The 17,248-nt window shown below is 50.3% G+C and overlaps 7 protein-coding genes across 7 annotated transcripts; 4 read left to right on the forward strand and 3 right to left on the reverse strand.

Moving 5' to 3' along the window:
- Positions 1-1,567: 1,567 nt before the first annotated feature.
- Positions 1,568-3,641, reverse strand: N7446_008737 (Leucine Rich Repeat domain protein; the record flags this gene model as incomplete). The annotated part of the gene is made up of 6 exons (XM_058517482.1): positions 1,568-2,278; positions 2,336-2,873; positions 2,925-3,052; positions 3,155-3,265; positions 3,320-3,451; positions 3,504-3,641. 6 exons carry the CDS (start codon positions 3,639-3,641, stop codon positions 1,568-1,570), a joined length of 1,758 nt encoding a protein of 585 aa, XP_058371128.1.
- A 401-nt stretch (positions 3,642-4,042) lies between these two features.
- N7446_008738 (uncharacterized protein) lies at positions 4,043-5,853 on the forward strand (the record flags this gene model as incomplete). The annotated part of the gene is made up of 4 exons (XM_058517483.1): positions 4,043-4,219; positions 4,269-4,349; positions 4,411-5,604; positions 5,656-5,853. The coding sequence occupies 4 exons, from the start codon at positions 4,043-4,045 to the stop codon at positions 5,851-5,853; spliced, it is 1,650 nt and encodes a 549-aa protein (XP_058371129.1).
- A 243-nt stretch (positions 5,854-6,096) lies between these two features.
- Positions 6,097-7,206, forward strand: N7446_008739 (NAD(P)-dependent alcohol dehydrogenase; the record flags this gene model as incomplete). Its single annotated transcript, XM_058517484.1, has 1 exon — positions 6,097-7,206. One exon carries the CDS (start codon positions 6,097-6,099, stop codon positions 7,204-7,206), a length of 1,110 nt encoding a protein of 369 aa, XP_058371130.1.
- Positions 7,207-7,817: 611 nt separating this feature from the next.
- Positions 7,818-8,829, forward strand: N7446_008740 (RTA1 domain-containing protein; the record flags this gene model as incomplete). The annotated part of the gene is made up of 3 exons (XM_058517485.1): positions 7,818-7,980; positions 8,061-8,309; positions 8,387-8,829. The coding sequence occupies 3 exons, from the start codon at positions 7,818-7,820 to the stop codon at positions 8,827-8,829; spliced, it is 855 nt and encodes a 284-aa protein (XP_058371131.1).
- Positions 8,830-8,948: 119 nt separating this feature from the next.
- On the reverse strand, positions 8,949-10,216 carry N7446_008741 (Zn(II)2Cys6 transcription factor domain-containing protein; the record flags this gene model as incomplete). The annotated part of the gene is made up of 2 exons (XM_058517486.1): positions 8,949-10,100; positions 10,148-10,216. 2 exons carry the CDS (start codon positions 10,214-10,216, stop codon positions 8,949-8,951), a joined length of 1,221 nt encoding a protein of 406 aa, XP_058371132.1.
- A 293-nt stretch (positions 10,217-10,509) lies between these two features.
- On the reverse strand, positions 10,510-11,091 carry N7446_008742 (uncharacterized protein; the record flags this gene model as incomplete). Its single annotated transcript, XM_058517487.1, has 1 exon — positions 10,510-11,091. One exon carries the CDS (start codon positions 11,089-11,091, stop codon positions 10,510-10,512), a length of 582 nt encoding a protein of 193 aa, XP_058371133.1.
- Positions 11,092-11,392: 301 nt separating this feature from the next.
- N7446_008743 (putative nuclear pore complex subunit Nup85) lies at positions 11,393-15,348 on the forward strand. The gene is made up of 3 exons (XM_058517488.1): positions 11,393-14,077; positions 14,126-14,627; positions 14,676-15,348. Exons 1-3 carry the CDS (start codon positions 11,609-11,611, stop codon positions 15,137-15,139), a joined length of 3,435 nt encoding a protein of 1,144 aa, XP_058371134.1. The 5' UTR covers positions 11,393-11,608; the 3' UTR covers positions 15,140-15,348.
- The last annotated feature ends 1,900 nt before the right edge of the window (positions 15,349-17,248 follow it).

Genomic DNA, 17,248 nt, shown 5'->3' on the forward strand with positions numbered 1-17,248 from the left:
GTTACAAAATTTCACGAGGACGAAAACTCATTTAGATTTGATTGCGAGGACGTGCCTGATGCATTTCTGAGCCTCGAACAGCTAATTAAGAACATGATTCAGTCGGAATGGGACCGTAAAACTCTAGAAGATGAGATTCGCAGGTAGCAGTATTTTGATGCTAAGAAGGAAAAAGAAAATGCCGACAAGCAGGTCATACTGGAGCGAATGTAAGACTGAGTCGTGGGATAACAAATAACCCTACTTCACTTCGCGCATCTGACACATTGTCTTGAATTATAGGCTATTGACAGAGCGGAATACACAGGAAAGGTTTCCACAAATGTTAGAACATTTGGCAATTACATCGTGCGACGATGGAGCAATAGTGGACGTGTCTTTTCGGGACTGCCCGAATGATCCAGAACAAATCGAGATAAGAAACTTATCCCGCAAAACGGCTCTGCAGCAAAGAGGCTGGAAAGGATTCTCGTCGAATGACCTATAATGCCTACGTACATTACCATGGCTGGTTGATTTGCTTATTTCCAACACCGTGGAACCCCAATACTGTCGTCAAATACAAACCTTGTAATACATTGTGGAAGCTATTTGTATGTATGACGATACAGAAATATTGAGATTCCAACGCTGTTCTAATATGAGCTAGCGTATCTTGGCAACGAGGGTAGGAGAAACAATCGAAGAGTGCAGGTGGTGACACAAGTTTTGGGACGTACTGTAGCCCTTCGCCGTCAGCCGAGGCGAGTTAGGGTCGCCTCCCCGTTTTGCCGTTGTAGAAATGGAAGGAATAGGCGTCTAAGTGACCAGAAAGCACAACTGGAGATATTCGAAGTGGAGTGCCAAAAAGAGGACCATATAGGCCATTGCAACCATCGCAGTCCCCTCATGCTGGGGGGGAAAAAAAAAGGCCTAAAGGAAGATAGCATAATGTGAGACTTCCCATGAGAAATCCACATCATTTAAGTGAAGGGGGAATGTAATCTCACGCACACCTAACGAATTACACAAGACCCATTATGCCACTCGGCCAAAAGATCATAACAGCAATCGGAACGCCGATTGTACGTTGTAGCGGTATATATACTAGGCCCTAGCGTCTGTCCGGGACCACACTAAGAAATGCTCAGTGAGCATGACCCTGAGCGCCCTCATAAAGCGGCGGCACCTAATCGGGCAAGTCGCAGCCACGGCCTAAAAACCTATATATACAAGTACATATATGGGCTTTCAATAAGGCTCTTTAGTGAATATAGTAAGTAGACCCCCGCATATACTCCCACAGGTGATGGGTTCCAAGTCCTGCTTCGAGACTCCTCAGGGTCTCATTTACCGGAAGTATCCATCACTAGGGTTTTCACACAGCATATCTGCATCCTTGACCAATAACAAATTCATGCATTTGGAGGATCACAGTAGAAATATCAGGGTAGAGATATCAGTTGTCAATTTGGTTTCCGCATGGCCGTGTCCATGTAGCAGTAATAATCTAATCAACCACGGTATTATCAAATCTAGCTAATAAAAGACAAACCTTATACATCCCACATTCTTTATACCGAGTTTATTAAGTGAGTATCAAGAGACCCATGCTACGTCCATAGTCAATCGCATCGGAATCTACGCCATCACAGCGTTTGATAATCACACCGTCGAGCTTCGCCATAGCAGAATCATCATTCTTGGAATCTGCCAACATGCGAATCGTACAGCCAGTGATCTTTGTCTCGGACAGTTCAAGAATTTTCAGACCTGGAAGTGCTGTGCAGATATGCTTGACATTGGTGTCGTCGATACCCGCTATGCCGGCGATACCAAGATTGGTCATCTTGCTCAATGCTGGATTTATTTGCATGGGATCGTCGATAAAATTTTTGATGAGATCGTCGGCACTGATGTTGTGACAGTAGTTGACGTGAAGGGTTGTAATGGGTGCTTTGGAGGCCCATAGGAATAACGTTAAATTACCTAGGGTGACCCATGGCGTATCGTCGAATATCAGAGTCGTCAAGTTGGGAAGCTCGTTCTCAGCGTCGTTCATTATATTTATGCCTGGAGGGAAATTGTCGACTGAACCCGCATAGCACCGCAGGCTTTCGAGCGATTTGGGAAGCGTGGCGTAAAAGTCGGGTTGAACTTGAGCGCCGTGAAGTTCCAGCGTACGAAGCGGCGGAAGAGTTTCCCCTTGTTCCAGGGTGATAAATTTGAATGATTTGGAACGCGCTGGGTGCCAGACAAGTCGAAGCTCCTCTAAATTGGGATAAGCGGGCTGTCCAATCTTCAAATCTGGTAAGCACAGGTATTGACGTCGGGCGATAAAGAAACAGAAACTTACCGAACCTAGTCTAGGAATCACAAGCGAGGAGAATGGGATAAACGGTCTGGTTGGATCACGGTGTGAAGAGCCAATAGTGAGGCTTTTCAAGTTCGGGAGATGCTTTGGCCAGGCTGGGGCACTATGCTGTCTGGTCTGCCAAATATTATAAAACGCCACCTTCTCGAGCAAAGGAAGACCCGACAAGATCTTCCCGACACATGCATGCGAAATCTCGACGTCTGAGCAGACAAGAGTTTTCAGGCGTTTGAAATTCAAGATTTTGGCATAAAATTGCGGTGGGTTATCATGAGGAACCCAGACTTCTAGATGTTCCAGATGGGGGCATCTGCTCAGCATGTCGAGTACTTTGAGCGTAGCTGCGGGCACGATATTATGAATGTTCGCACGGGTCAGTGCCACCTTGGATTGGTGGATATAGTTTCTAACGGATGTCCAGGGAACGCGTGTTCGCGCTCCAGTTAGATTTACATCCATCCAAAGACTTGGAATTCCTCTCAAAAAACGGTTCCATCCTTTGCAGACACGTAGAATTCCCCTATATATGAGCATGAGCTGACGAATCGAGATGTAGTAAGCGGATACTTACACGACCTCCTGGAAGGAGAAGCTCTTGAGGGTCCATTCTGCAAGCTCTAATGGCAGCACCGTGAATGGATCGCGTCGGTTACCTCCCGCAAGTTGGTCTTGCACTTTCTTCAGCAATTGGCTCAGAGTCTGAGCACAGTTAGCAGGGAAAGAGGATTTTATGGTTGTGCAAAGTCAAAGAAGACATGACTCGGAGATATGCAATTTTACTTGCATAGGAAGCAAACTTACATCGCGGCTTCGATTGTCCTCTGGGAGCTTCTGCAGGGCATATTCATAAATAGCAAGGGCCTTCTCGGGGCTCCCATCCAGACGTAGGACCTGTCCCAAACGCAGATACCCCTGGATCTGTTAGTATAGGGTTTATACGCCAGTGGCGGATCGTGCAGATCTTACACGTTCGTCAGTCGGTGCCAGTTTCACCATAGCTCTAGCATCGTTGCGAGCCAAACTGTACTGCTGCAACTTGCCGTAAGTGGCACAGCGGTGATCAAGCAGTCCAATATCATCTTTATTCTCAGCCAAGGCCTAATTGAGTTGTTAATAGCTAGTTCGATCAAGTAAACAAGCTAGGGCGTACCTGGGTAAAGGACTCGAGCGCGTGTTGGAAATCACCGGCTTTGAATGCCTTCTGGCCAGCACGTTGTAGAGAGGCTAATTTCTCTTGGTCGATACTCTTTGATTCGGGGCCGCGCCCTATGCGCATTCCTGAGGTCATTGGGAAAGAGAGAGATGGGATGTTGCGAAGCTGTGGGGCGGAGATAAAGAGTGAAGCAGACGCGGGAAGGAGATTGATCAGAGCCTCATGCCCACGCACTTGATTTCAGCCGCACGCCCCATGTGTTGACGGGGATGGACTCTTTAGTTAGAACACACATAAGATTTGCAATAACATTGACGTTAGCAAAACTGATCTGTACAGCATTGATCTACAGTGCTCTGAAGCTTGAAGCCTGATTTGCCGATCCATTTCTGCCTTCAAATTCAGGCAGAAACGGCAGAATCACTCCGCTAGAGTTGCACATTTGGCCTGCCAACCACGCCGTAAACTGCCGTGTTTACTTTGTTCCCCATTCGGGTATTGGCATTACATTGGCAAGTGAACGCTCCGACGCCAAAATGGAGCACAATTTACAGGCAGCGTCAACCTATGTCAACAATATCTTGCTGGCTCGGGGCCTGCTGAGAGGTGGCCGGGCTATTGATTTCGCCGATCCTGAAAATGAAGAGGGAGGGACCGACGGTACCATGGCCCGAGTGATTAACTTGGTGAATGATCTGGTGCTGAGGAGAGACGTGCGTGTACTGTGCTCTATGCGACTAGATGGCGACTAACAGACTCTAGCGCGAAGCTGAGCACCGCGAGAGCTTAGCGACGACTATTCGCACGTTGCAGGCGAGCGAGTCGGAGCAGACCGTGGAGATTGTATGTCTATACTCTTTGTTCTTGGACACCGACCACAGTTCTAACGCTTGTCTTTTCGCAGGGAAAACTCAAGACGAAATCAGCAGACTTGACCCGCTCGCTAGCGCTGGCAGAGGCGCAGGAACGATCACTCAAGTCCAATCTTTCCAGCGCCGAAGCTACGATCCGAGGATTCAAAGAACAAATCCAGCGCATGAAGAGTACGGTTCAGCAAGTGCGCGCGCAATGCGCCAACGATATTCGCAAACGGGATTTGGAAATGCAGAAGCTAAAGTCGCATTTGGACGAGAGACGGAGGGGAAAGCGAGAGGGTCTGACTGTCACCACAATCAACATCAACCCTGCAGCCGATCGATCACGACTTGGGGCTAGCGGTGGAGATCGAGTCAATGATCCGGGGTACAGCTTGAAACAGGAGACGACTGACTTTTTAACGGAGCTGTGTCAGAATCTCAGCGACGAGAATGATACATTAATTGAGCTTGCACGGAGCACTGTCCATACCCTGAAGGACCTACAAGGGATTCCACAGCATGACCAGGGGAAGAATGAGAATGAACAGGCGAGTATGGGTGCAAGTGTGGGACCGAACAAGTCTTCGGGGCCTGTTACTTCACTTCCAACTTCCTGTGAAGAGCTGTCTGTTCATATGGAAACAGTATTGGATCATCTGCGGACACTCCTTACAAACCCCTCTTTCGTGCCTCTTGAAGAAGTTGAGACGAGAGATGAAGAGATCAAGCGGCTGCGGGAAGGCTGGGTAAAGATGGAAAGCCGCTGGAAACAGGCGGTTACTATGATGGGGGGTTGGCAGCGTCGCCTTGCAGATGGTGGAGACTCCATCCGGCCCGAAGAATTGAAGCGCGGCATGAACCTCGATCTCAGCATTAACTCGAACGAGGACAGTATGCAAAGCATGTCAGAGTCCAACCCCATCCCGACAATTTTGGAAGACCAAGGCGAGGAAGACATGAGTGATTCCGAGCAGAAAGCACCAGAGCCCGAAATGGCCCAACCACCGAAGACCAGGTCTAAGATTCGCAAAGTACCCGAGCGACCAGACCGAGCTTTAAGGGAGCGGAGTGAAAATGCAATGACAAAACGTCCCCGAAAGGTCTCTTTCACACCAGGCCTACAAGGCTCACCATGCGTTTCCACCCCGGAAGACGACACGTTACCAATCAAAGCATACAAAACCGAGTCTGTCACGCAGAGATCCTCCAGACGAAAGACCGAAACAAAAGACACCCGTCAGGTATGCAACGAAAACAACCCATTAGAGATCCCCAGGACTAATCCCGTACAGCCCAATGCCAACGAATCACAAATGAGCGTTCACGAAAAGCTAGCCGCGGTCGAAGACGAAGCACGCGCAGCTCAAAATGAACGCAAGGAGCGCGAATCAAGAAAGAGGAGCCGTCCAGAGAAGGCCCGGCCAGCGAACCGGCGTCGTAGTACCCTCACAACTGACGAGCTCGATGATCTGATGGGCGTAGCCCGGTAATTGATACCCCAATGTAAATATGTTCATTTAGTGGAGCCGGAGTTAAGCTCGACCTCGGTAACTTTGTTCTCCGCATATGTCAAGTCCACTTTAGTCTTCTTGGAAACTTTTGCTCTTAATCTTCATAATTCCTTGTCGATACTATCAGACATACCAAAGTACTTACCTATCCAATTGCCCATCTACCTCTCATCCACGCCAACACAACCTCAATCCCCAACCGTCGAACAGACCACAACCAAAATGTCCCAAGAGACATTCAAAGGCTGGGTCTCAACCTCGGCCAAAACCCCCCTATCCTACACAACCTACACCCCAAAACCCTTCACACCAACCGACATCGAAATTTCCATAACCCACTGCGGAATCTGCGGCACAGACATCCACACCCTAAACTCGGGCTGGGGCCCAACAGATTATCCTTGCGTAGCCGGCCACGAGATAATCGGCACAGTACGCCGCATCGGCAGCGAGGTGCCCAACCACCCCACAAACCCGTCTATCCGCAATATCCGACTCGGCGAACGCGTCGGCATAGGCGCGCAAAGCAGCTCCTGCCTCAAACCTGATTGCGAAGCATGCGCCGATGGCCAGGAAAGTTACTGCGCGCGCATGACGGGCACATATAACGGCCGCTACCTCGACGCAAACCGGAGTAAATCCTTCGGCGGGTTCGCGGATTCATGGCGTGGGCCTGCGCATTTTGTTTTCCGGATTCCAGATGCACTGCCTAGTGTGCGTGCTGCGCCGTTACTTTGTGCCGGCGTGACAGTGTATGCGCCGCTAAAGAAGTACGGCGTTGGACCCGGGAAGACGGTTGGGATTGTGGGCATTGGGGGGCTAGGACACCTCGGGATATTATTTGCGCGAGCGCTCGGCGCAGAGCGGGTAATCGGGATATCGCGATCGAGTGCGAAGAAGGCGGATGCGATTGGCGGGCTTGGGGCAGATGGGTTTATAGCGACTGGGGAAGAGAAAGGGTGGGAGAAGAAGTGGTCGAGGAAGATGGATGTTGTTTTGAGTACTGTTTCTGCGCATGATATGCCGTTTGCAGGGTATTTGAGGTTGCTTAAGCGGGATGGCGTTTTTGTGCAGGTGGGCGCGCCTGAGGAGGCTTTGCCGCCGCTTATGGCTTGGTCACTTATTCAGAAGGGGGTTAAGGTTACTGGGTCGAATATTGGGTCGCCGGGGGATATTAGGGATATGTTGGAGTTGGCGGCTGAGAAGCAGGTTTTGCCTTGGGTTGAGAGGAGGGCTATGAGGGATGTTAATCAGGCATTGGTTGATATGCATGAGGGGAAGGCGAGGTATCGGTATGTTCTGGAGAATGGTGGGGAGCAGGCTAAGTTGTGAGTGTATAGTATATTAATGTACATTCGCCCTATCCAGCATGTTGATCTGCATGTAAATACATGGAGCTTTGATAGGTTGCAGTTGGGAGATATAGTCAAGAGCCACCAATCAAGATCTTGCAGACTGCCGAGGTCTATTCTAGTACATCAGGGTCTAGCCGTATACAAACAAAGATCCAATCCCAGCCTTGCCAAGTCCCTTACCATAAAATCAGGGGTCTGAGCGAGACCCTCGAAGATCCAGAAGCCCGCTTGAAAGCTTGAATCGGACGCGTGCCGCATTGAAAAGAAGAAAAGAAAATATAGATTCGTATCCTCGTACTTAGTTCCATGTTCGGCTTAGCGGGACCCACACTAACCATATCGAGATATGTGTACGAGTATACGAACCGTATACCAGCCATGCATTGCATTTGCCCCGATCTTATTTATATCCAAGAGAAAATTCTGAAGGGAAATAGACATATAAGTGTCCTGAAGTCAGCTCTATTTTCTAATTCCATTCAATTCGTTTAGCACTCTCCGAAACTCCACCACTTACTTGACTCGAGTATACTCCGCAGCAATATACAGCCTACATCCAACGCAAACACCACCAACGTCCACATCAAAATGGTCTCCTCAGAAAGTAGCTGGATCGCATATACATACAGCCCCTCCATCGCCGCAGCCGTGATCTTCGTGATCCTCTTCGCAGTCACAACCGTCCTACATACATTTCACCTCTTCCGCACACGAACATGGTTCTTCATCCCTTTGGTTATCGGCGGATACTGTAAGATCTATCCGTACCCGAATCCAAACCAATTCGAGCTCTATAATATATACGTTACAAAACTAACACCGAACTTCCAGTCGAACTGGTAGGATACATTGGCCGCGCGATGTCAGCCCAACAATCCCCTAATTGGACACTGGGTCCATACGTTATGCAAAGTACACTCCTCCTCATCGCGCCAGCCCTCTTCGCAGCGAGTATCTACATGGAACTCGGACGAATCGTGCTCATGGTTAAGGGTGAGAAATTGGCGCTTGTGAGGGTATCGTGGATGACCAAGATATTCGTCGCGGGAGATGTGTTGAGCTTCTTGATGCAGGCATCTGGTATGACCTCCTCTCGATTCTTATTTTAAGTCACTGTCACAAATACGATTCATTGCTGATCGTTGTCATTATTTCAGGTGCTGGAATCATGGCTTCAGGCTCATCTTCGTCATCAAGTACAGGCCAAAACGTCATCATTGGTGGTCTATTTGTTCAGATTATCTTCTTTGGATTCTTCCTCATCAGCGCGCTTGTTTTCCAGCGGCGCATTCGGGCTGATTCTGCTGCTAGTGCTGTTGCTGACCAGTACCCCTGGCGCAAGCATATGTGGGCTTTGCACTCGTCTAGTATTCTTGTTCTTATTCGGTCTGTTGTGCGTGTTGTTGAGTATATTCAGGGCACGTATGGTTATGTCATGGGCCATGAGGCGTTTATTTATGTTTTCGATGGGTTGTTAATGTTTGCGCTTATGGTTATCTTTGTGGTTGTTCATCCTAGTGAGGTTAACTACCTTCTTGGGAAGGGGAGGGCTGTGGTGCGGATGGGGGGCTTGAAGGTGGGAGCTGATGTGATGGTTTAACCGGGGAATGTGGAATCTGGGGGAACGAGGAGTTTCGTGTTTCAGGTTTTGAATTGATTTCGGTAATGTACCGCAATTGGAAATTGGATGGGTATATGGTAAATAATGAAAAATAACAGTCAGTCAACCTCCACCCGCTCCAGGTAGTTGACACCGAGGGTTTCCTTCATAGCCCAATGCACCAGTGGTCTCCACTGATCATCCAGAATAGCCCACACAGCCTTGGGGATTCTCACACACCACTCGTCAAAACACCACCGATGCTGCAAATAAGTCAAGAGCACGCCATAGTACGCCAACATGACGAGCGCCAAGGGTTCCCGCTCGCGTAGGCATTCCATAAACCGCGCCGGCAAGCGGATCGCCCAGCGCCCGGCAATGGTATTGGCTGTCATCCCGCCATAAACCCAACTAAGCATCTCCTCCAAATTCACAATGGCCAGCCGGTAAACCTCTTGATCCGCACCCGGACAGGCATCATTGGCCTCGTAAAGTTTGCGTAATGCGGCGCTCGCATCATCGGGTATCACACCGCGGACCTCATCCACCTGGAGAATGGGATTGAAGTTACTTTCTCGTAGAAATGTGCTGAAATCCCGCGGCGCGTAGATAACCTGCTGCACGCCGCGTGTTAGGATCAGGACTTGGTATAGATCGTCCACGCAGGCCCAGGCATCCTGTGCGTCTGGCGTATGCGGGAATCCGAACGTGTAGACGACGACGATGCCAGCGAAGGCGAACACTGCTTTTGCGTTGTTCTCGTTGACATCGCCGAGGAGCTCGCGGAACAGCGCTAGGGCTTGGTTCTGGTGGGCTACTGCGCGGTTGAGATACGAGGCTCGATGGGATGGGTCTGGACCTGTCCTGGCGAGGTGGAGAGCTGAGACGGCGAGGATGCCGTGCATTAGGAAGGGATGTGAGAGGGCTTCTTCTGGAACGATATTGCGCCAGACTGGATCTGTGCGCTCGTCGCGGGATAGGGTGTGGTACGTTGTGTTGCACCACTGCATCATCAGCTCTAGGTCGTGGAAGTTCAGCGTCGGGCTGGACAGTGATGCATTTCCGCTGAGATGGCTGAGGATTCCGAGCGAGTCGGTTTCTGGATTTGAGGGGGATTGCCCTAGGGATTCCTCTCGGTGGCCACTGTCTGACCCGGAGGCGCGAGAGCGGGAGGCTTCTTCATTTGCCCAGAGGAGAGAGCTTGACGACTCATATTCACATTCGGCATGGCGCTTAGCGCAATTGGAACATGAGGGTCGGGTCTCATCGCACTATGGGAGAATGAGTGATTTTTCTGGAATTGTGGAAATGGTGTTACCTTTACTCGTCGCCGCTTGCATTCTACACAGCCGTGACGAGATTTCCGATGTGGTCGTCGGAGCGCCATGTCAATCTGAAGCCATAATTGAATTGAAGTAAGAAAGTGAGGCTCTGGAAGAATTATTATCTTAGGCAACAGGATATTGTATAGGATTACATAACAGAACCCTGTCGATCAAACATGGAAAAAAAGGCTTGTCTAGTGTGAAACATGTCTCTGCACTGCCTCGGACCCCTCGGACTCCCCGACTTTAGTTCTTTGTAAATCGATCGACCTTAATTCTCTCCACCTTATAACCTTGAAAATTAGGCAGCATTGTCATGACCTCGTAACCTTAAAACATAATGAAACAGTCTTGGCTAACATCCTCCACCTCCACCTCCACCAGCTCCAGCTGCGGAACTTCTCTGTCTCCTTGACTTCTCGACCACCGCAATCCCAGTAAAAAGCGTCATCTGGTAAAACTGCTCACCCAGGGGGACATAAATATCAATATTCCCATTCCCTTTGACCAGAGAGCCCGCCGAGAGGACAGCCACAACAGACTGAGTACTCTCCTCAACAAGTTTGTACCATTCAGACCCACGGCCAAGAGAATGAGTGCGTTTCCAAGTGAAAGTCTGTGCTCCGTCTTTAGCCGTCATGCGGAACCAATGCGCTTTCTTGAAAAAGCCCTCTTTGTGCAGGATTTCCTTGACCTTGGGTTGTTTTGGGTCGCCAAGGCCGATCTCTGCATCACTGGAGAAATGTCGGAATTTGACAACCCCCGCGATGGGGCCACTGGTGTCCGTACTTTTGTGGAAGGTTAAATCTGGCTTGCCTGGTGTGAACCCAGAATTCTGCACATGGTAGAGTTGCCTGTTGCCAGGGAGGGTGACTGTGTAATGATGTCGGAACTGGCTCTGTTTGATGAAGTATTGAGCAGTTATCATGGAATCCATGGTGATTTAGTTGGATTGGACCATGTGGAGGATGCGCTTCTTATATATACATGTAACCCAGTCTCCTGATTCAGCCTCGCATCCCAAGGCTTTCTAAGTCTGGCCAAGATCGTCTCGGGCGCTCCAACTGAGCCTTGTTACCCTTGTTGGCAGTGTTGGCCCCGATCCAATGAGGGTTTGGCCCCCATACACTGCCACGTGATTCCACGTGATACCAACCCACGTGATTGTTTCTACACGTGACTTGATACGAAGATCACCTGATTATGTATGCCTTACTGCCTGAGAACTTTCGCCGTCGCGTCAATGCAGAAAGTGTAGTAAAAACACGTCAAACTCGGAGACGAGGGAGCTCCTGTAACAATCAAAATCACTCATCGACCCTTTCTATCACTTTGCAGCAACTGTCTGATTGATTGCTGTTTCTCCCAACCCTCAGAGATATTGCGGCCCAAAACTTCCTTTCTCTGATGCTTCTTAACCGTCCTTCTCCATTGTGATATCTCCGCCGGTCACAATGTCCTTCCAAGTACCTTACGAATCTAGTCCCCCTGAGACCCCGGAGAGAGATCGCTCTCGCAGCTTGTGGAGTAACGTGTCGACAACTCCTGCCGGCCCGCCGCCATCCAGCGCGAAGTCATTCACACCGCAAGGGCTGCCAACATCTACTGTCAACGGTGGCTCGCGTATGGCCTTCTCAAGAAATGAACACTCTTTCTCCACGAACGAGTTCTCCAACTCCGTTTTTACCAAGTCCGGAAACATCAACACGAATGACAGCATTTTTGGCTCCTCGTTTGGCTCGACCGATTATGCCATGCCCCGAACCCAAGCGCCCTCGACCAAACCCACCACCGCGTCGAATCTTCGTTACAGTGTCGCGACAAATGGAACCGCATTTGGCGACTCGATGAACTTCGGCCACTCCAATGGGTTTGCCTCGTCGCAAATGAGCGACTACCAGGAAGAGAACGAAGAGATGGAGCCTGAAGAGCTTGAGGATGAAGTGGAGGAGGAGGAGGTCGAGGAAGCTGAAGAGGATATGGACCTGACATCCCAAAACCAGCCAAAGCCTTTTAGCTTCACTTCGATGTTCGGAAACCCACAACCCCAACCTGCTCCTGCTCCTGCTCCTGCTCTCGCTCAGCGCAAACCCATCTACTCGAATCCTAGTGATGCTAAGCGGCCGAAGCTCGACGAACACTGGACAAATCAGTCGCCGCGAAAGACCAAGCTTTCCCCGAAGAAAGCATCCGCCATGCCATCCATCCTGCACAACCTAGCTTCCCGGACCCGCATGCCTGCTGTCAATGAGCCGAGCGATATGATCCTTGCCACGGAGGATATCCTTGGCAAGCTTGCCGATGAGATGAAAGCCGCAGAAGAAAGACATGTGGATTTCGATGCCGTGTTGGCCGATATCTCCCAAGAACTGGCAGCAACTTGGCAGGCGTCTGCTGACCGCAGTGGAATTAGTCGGCCGTACAATGCGCAGTCCGGCATTGGACCCGGGGAGCAAGCTCCCAACCTGGTCAAAGCAAGCTTTTTAGCTTCATTGCTACTTCAAATCAACCAGCCTGCCCGTGAATCACCCTCCAATTTGGGTCTAGGCATGGTCCAGGCTCTGGCGCGATCCAGCAACCCCAAGCCCTACCCCCAGATTCTGCTTGAGTGGCTCAATGATAATCATGCGCCGCAAACGAAGGGCCTACAAGAATTGAAATATGTGGAACCAAACCCGACTGCCTCGTCGAACTTTTGGGATATCATTACCGCGTCAGTGCTGCGTGGTCACTTGGACGAAGCAGCCAAGATCCTTCGCTCTGCGGACTTCAACTATGCCCGCTCCGCACTGCAGGACGGGCTGCCACAGCCTGGATACCGTGGCGCGCAATTGCAGAACATTCAGCGCGAGGTCAACCGGGCTCTTCTGATCCTCGAATCTTGCCCTGGGACAAAGATGGACAACTGGAACGTCGATGGTGCGGAGTGGGCTGCATACCGGAAACGCGTTGTGACATCTATCACGGAGCTAGAAGAATTTGCAGAGGGCGAGGAACGAGATGAGTCCATCGTACCCGTTCCGGAGAACCGATTCCAAGCCGTCAATTTTGGGTTGAACAACTTGAACCAGAAACCTATGTCGTTCACTCAGTCCGCTCGCATGGCCGAAAGCCGTATTCCCTGGTCAATCTATCAAAGCCTGAGGTCCATCTATCGGATTCTTCTCGGTGACCCGGCCGCCATCAAAGCTCATTCCCAGGACTGGGTGGAGGCTACTATCGCACTGACTGCTTGGTGGGACGGTGAGGACGACGACGGTGCGGACATGGAATTCGATGCTAGCACATTCGGCAACGATTTCCTGCGCTCGCGTGGACCTAGGGTTAAACAGACTCGTGCTGTCGCTATGAACTACCGGGAAGCTTATATCAACCGTCTTGCATTAGCTTCAAGCAATGTCACCAGCGAATCCGGCAGCAGTTTCCAACCCAACACTCTCAGCAGTGTGGAGGTCGGCCTCGCATCTATTTTTGAGGGCAACGTGCAGGGCGTGCTGGAATTGCTCCAGAGATGGTCTCTCTGCATTGCTGCCACCGTGGCAGAAATTGCCAGCCAAGGACTCTGGTTCGAGTCCAGTCGGGGCCAGAAGAGTTTCCCTGGTCTATCAGAGAATGACTTGATGGTTCTTTCGTACGGCCAGGATAACAAGGCTCCGTCCCGGCACCTGCGCAAGGACGATATCCTTCGCGACTATGCATTTGGACTGTATGACATTCCTGTTATTCAGAACGAGACTACCACCCGTGAAGGCTGGGAGTTGGCTCTTGAAGTGCTGAGCCGACTCAATGATACCAACCAGATGAAGAAGGCTGTTTCTGAGATTGTCGATAAGCTTCCGTTAGAAAACTCTGATCAGCTGGATAAATTGGTTGTTCTATGCTCGGATCTTGACTTGGAGGAACAGGGACGCAGAGTCTCCGAGGTATGTTCAGCCCCGTTCTCTCTTTTTACTGAGACTAACACATAACAGAGATTTGGTGACATGTTGACGTCCAAGTCCGAAGACTTCGGTCTTGCTCTTGTGTGCTACGCCCGTGCTCAGAGCCGCCGCAAGGTGAAGTCTGTTGTCGACCTTTTGATTTCATACAGTTTGGTCCAGTCACGGGCATACCCTGCGACGGCGGACCTCGACTCATACCTCCGATCCATGATGAAAGAACCAAAGACATGCTTATCCTCGATTGCCGAGATCGACGAGGAAGCAGCTCGCATCCTTCAATTCTACCTCAGTGGCTACGCAACTCTGCGCCGCTTCTATGAGATTCGTGATGAAGAATTCGAACTCAAAGAAGGCGAGCGGCCACGCTACAAGCCCCTAGCTCGACGCCGCGCCGCTGCCCAAGCCCTCGCCGCTGTCATCGGCAGTGCCGCCGATAACATCTACGGAGGACTGTACGACCCAGATCGCGACTCTGCCGTCCAAGTCGACGGACTACTAGCACTACTTGGCGAAGCCCTAGTATTCGTGAGCCGTCAGTTTCCCATACCACTACTTCATAACACCAAACTGACCCGACTAGAACCAACCCCTGTCCTCACAGTCTCCCAACAATTCACCATCCTCTCTGCAATCGAAGACCTAGAAACCGTCACTCCCCGCGTCTACGCCCAATGCGAGGAATGTTTCCGCTCAACCCTCCTAGCCGCAACACAAAGCTCAGACCCGTCTTTCGCACCCCCCTCCCCACGCGCCCTATTCAAACAATCAGTTACGAATTTCAACGCCTCGACATTCTCCTTGATGGGCAACGGCATTCTCGAGTCAGCGCGCACGCGCTCTGGCTCTGGTTCTGGTTCGGGTCCTGCTTCTATGGGTGGCTCGGGTGTTCTCGTCCCCCGTCCTAGTGACATGTCTGCTGTTGGTGATCGTGGCTGGGATTGGCGTGTTGGATTGCCTGAGTCAACCAGGGGTGAGGATATTCTGCGGATGTTACGTTCTGGTTTGGCTCGTGGGTTGAGTCACGGTGCTTTGGGGTCTGTTTAACCAAGTTCGGCTGTCGTTCAGCTGAAAGGTGTGAGCTGGAGAAGATGGAGATGGTAGATGGGAGGCCTTATGAAAATCGGAGTTTTCTTTGTTTTGGAGGGGGATTTACCACCGCATGCGTGGACCCCGCTTGTTCGCCCATTGAGGCTCTTTTGTGTACGATATCAATATCAGAACAGTATCTAATCCTTTGGAATAGACTCCAGTTGACATTTATCCATTTGCATTTCCATTTACATTCAAATTGACGGCATATAATTGACAAGAATAGTACCCCTCCACTTCTCCAAGCTTGTTTTCTCTTCGCCCCGATATCCTACATGGGTGATTCATCAGCCTGGTCTCCACTTGTCTCAGCCCTATGGCTGTTGACGCTACCGGTATGCATGTAGATATGTACCGAGACGGAGTACATGCAGTGCGGGTGCTGTATGCACCTGGATAACTTATGTGTGGTCTGCACAGTATCAGTATCATGGAATAAGAACTACCATGGATAGTTCTACAATCTGGTCATAAATTCCATCTGAACCACTCTTGCATACATGTACAGTAGTAGCATTGCCAACACGGCTTCCAAGGTAGTTACCAACTTCCAAGTTAATTATTGATCCGTACATACATACGGGCTAGCGACACCAGGAATGCGGGAGCCTAATCGTCCCCACCAGATCAACACACACGAAGTTACCCATCACCGCCAAATCCAAGCGAAAAAGCAGTATCATCCAAAGCATCAACTATATAAATGAGTCGATTCACAGCGGTGTACGGAGTAAAACAACGGAGTAATCAGAAACTGTGGCACTGTTAAGGCTGTGCTATCTTTCACCGTCTAGGTCGGGCTAAGTAAGAAGAGGCTGAGTCACTGGGCGCCCGATTCAAACGCAATACCAAGCCCTATGCACCAACCACATCCATATCCCACCGAGCTAAATCTCCCCATGTGGACACTCCATGTGAACTCACCGACTCACAGGGCTGCAATCGTGCCCCGCGCCGTCTTCTCTCTCTCTCCAGGCTCTCCCCTCTCACCGTCTTTGCGGCTCCTCCGGCCTACTGCAGGTGATCGGCGGGGCATGTCTAGCCCGGTGAGGGAGGCTCTGGGCTTAGTGGTAGTTTAGTTTACTGGGGACATTGCAGCTGAAGGCGGTTGTCTATTGTAATCTAGATTGTATGTATATGCAATATGCAGTAACTTATTGTAGGAGGGGTAGAGGGGTATACTGCAGGGTATGGGTAGGTAGGGTAAGGCAAGGTCAGGGTATACAGTAACTGGATTCGATCTGCAGCCACATAAGCCGTGGACGTTCTGATCTCACTTGGACCCGTTTTCTTTCTGCCTGGGGCTCGGGCTTAGGGTCGTAGGGCTGAGATTTTTTTTTTTTTTGTTTTATTCCTCTTTCGTATCTACACTTTCCTTTGCCCTGTAAGTTATCGATTCGCTTGTCTTTATATATCCTTTCCCTTGGTCTATTCTTCGGTCTTTCCGAGTGCCAGTCGTTCTCTATCCCGTCTCGTCTCTGGTCTTGTCTGGTCCTTGACTATATTTCTTTTCCTTTCTTCCACTTTTCTTCACTGCACTCCACTTCATTTCATTCCTTCTTCGATTCTTTCCTTGTCTCTTCGTTGTCTATAATATAAATCACCGGACTAGCTCGCATCATCATTCCACAACGCAGCCTCAGACTCAAACACATACTCGAGTCCCGCTATCACGACAATCCCTATCCAATTCTCCATTCGGTATTTTCCCGTCTCGGAAATATACCGACGATCTCAACTGAATAGCACGTCCAAGATGTGCTACAAAGTCGTTGAACGCTACTCCGTCTGCAAATGTCTCTACTTCCAACACTCCATTGATCCCTGCCAAGCCTATGGCCAACGTGGTCATTGCGTGCAGGAGAAGACTGTTCTGGTGGGGTATGCGTGTGAAACGCATTCTACTCGCGGGAGTTCGAGCTCGTCTTCACCTACTGCTCCTGGTGCTCCGGGGAATTGGCTTGATTCGGGGTATTCTAGTAAGAAAGGGTCTTGTCGGTAGGGCTGTTTAATGTGGTGTGGTGTCATGGTGATGGTGATGGTGATGGTGATGATGAAGATGTG

This window comes from Penicillium canescens (assembly GCF_028828765.1).
Source record: "Penicillium canescens strain IBT 15451 chromosome Unknown utg000005l_segment0_segment0, whole genome shotgun sequence".
In the NCBI taxonomy this organism is placed as follows: domain Eukaryota; kingdom Fungi; phylum Ascomycota; class Eurotiomycetes; order Eurotiales; family Aspergillaceae; genus Penicillium; species Penicillium canescens.

Coding starts and splice junctions, on each gene's coding strand:
- N7446_008743 (XM_058517488.1), top strand. CDS start 11,609: ATGTCCTTCCAAGTACCTTACGAATCTAGTCCCCCTGAGACCCCGGAG. Junction 14,078..14,125: donor AGGGACGCAGAGTCTCCGAG/GTATGTTCAGCC, acceptor AACACATAACAG/AGATTTGGTGACATGTTGAC. Junction 14,628..14,675: donor AGCCCTAGTATTCGTGAGCC/GTCAGTTTCCCA, acceptor TGACCCGACTAG/AACCAACCCCTGTCCTCACA.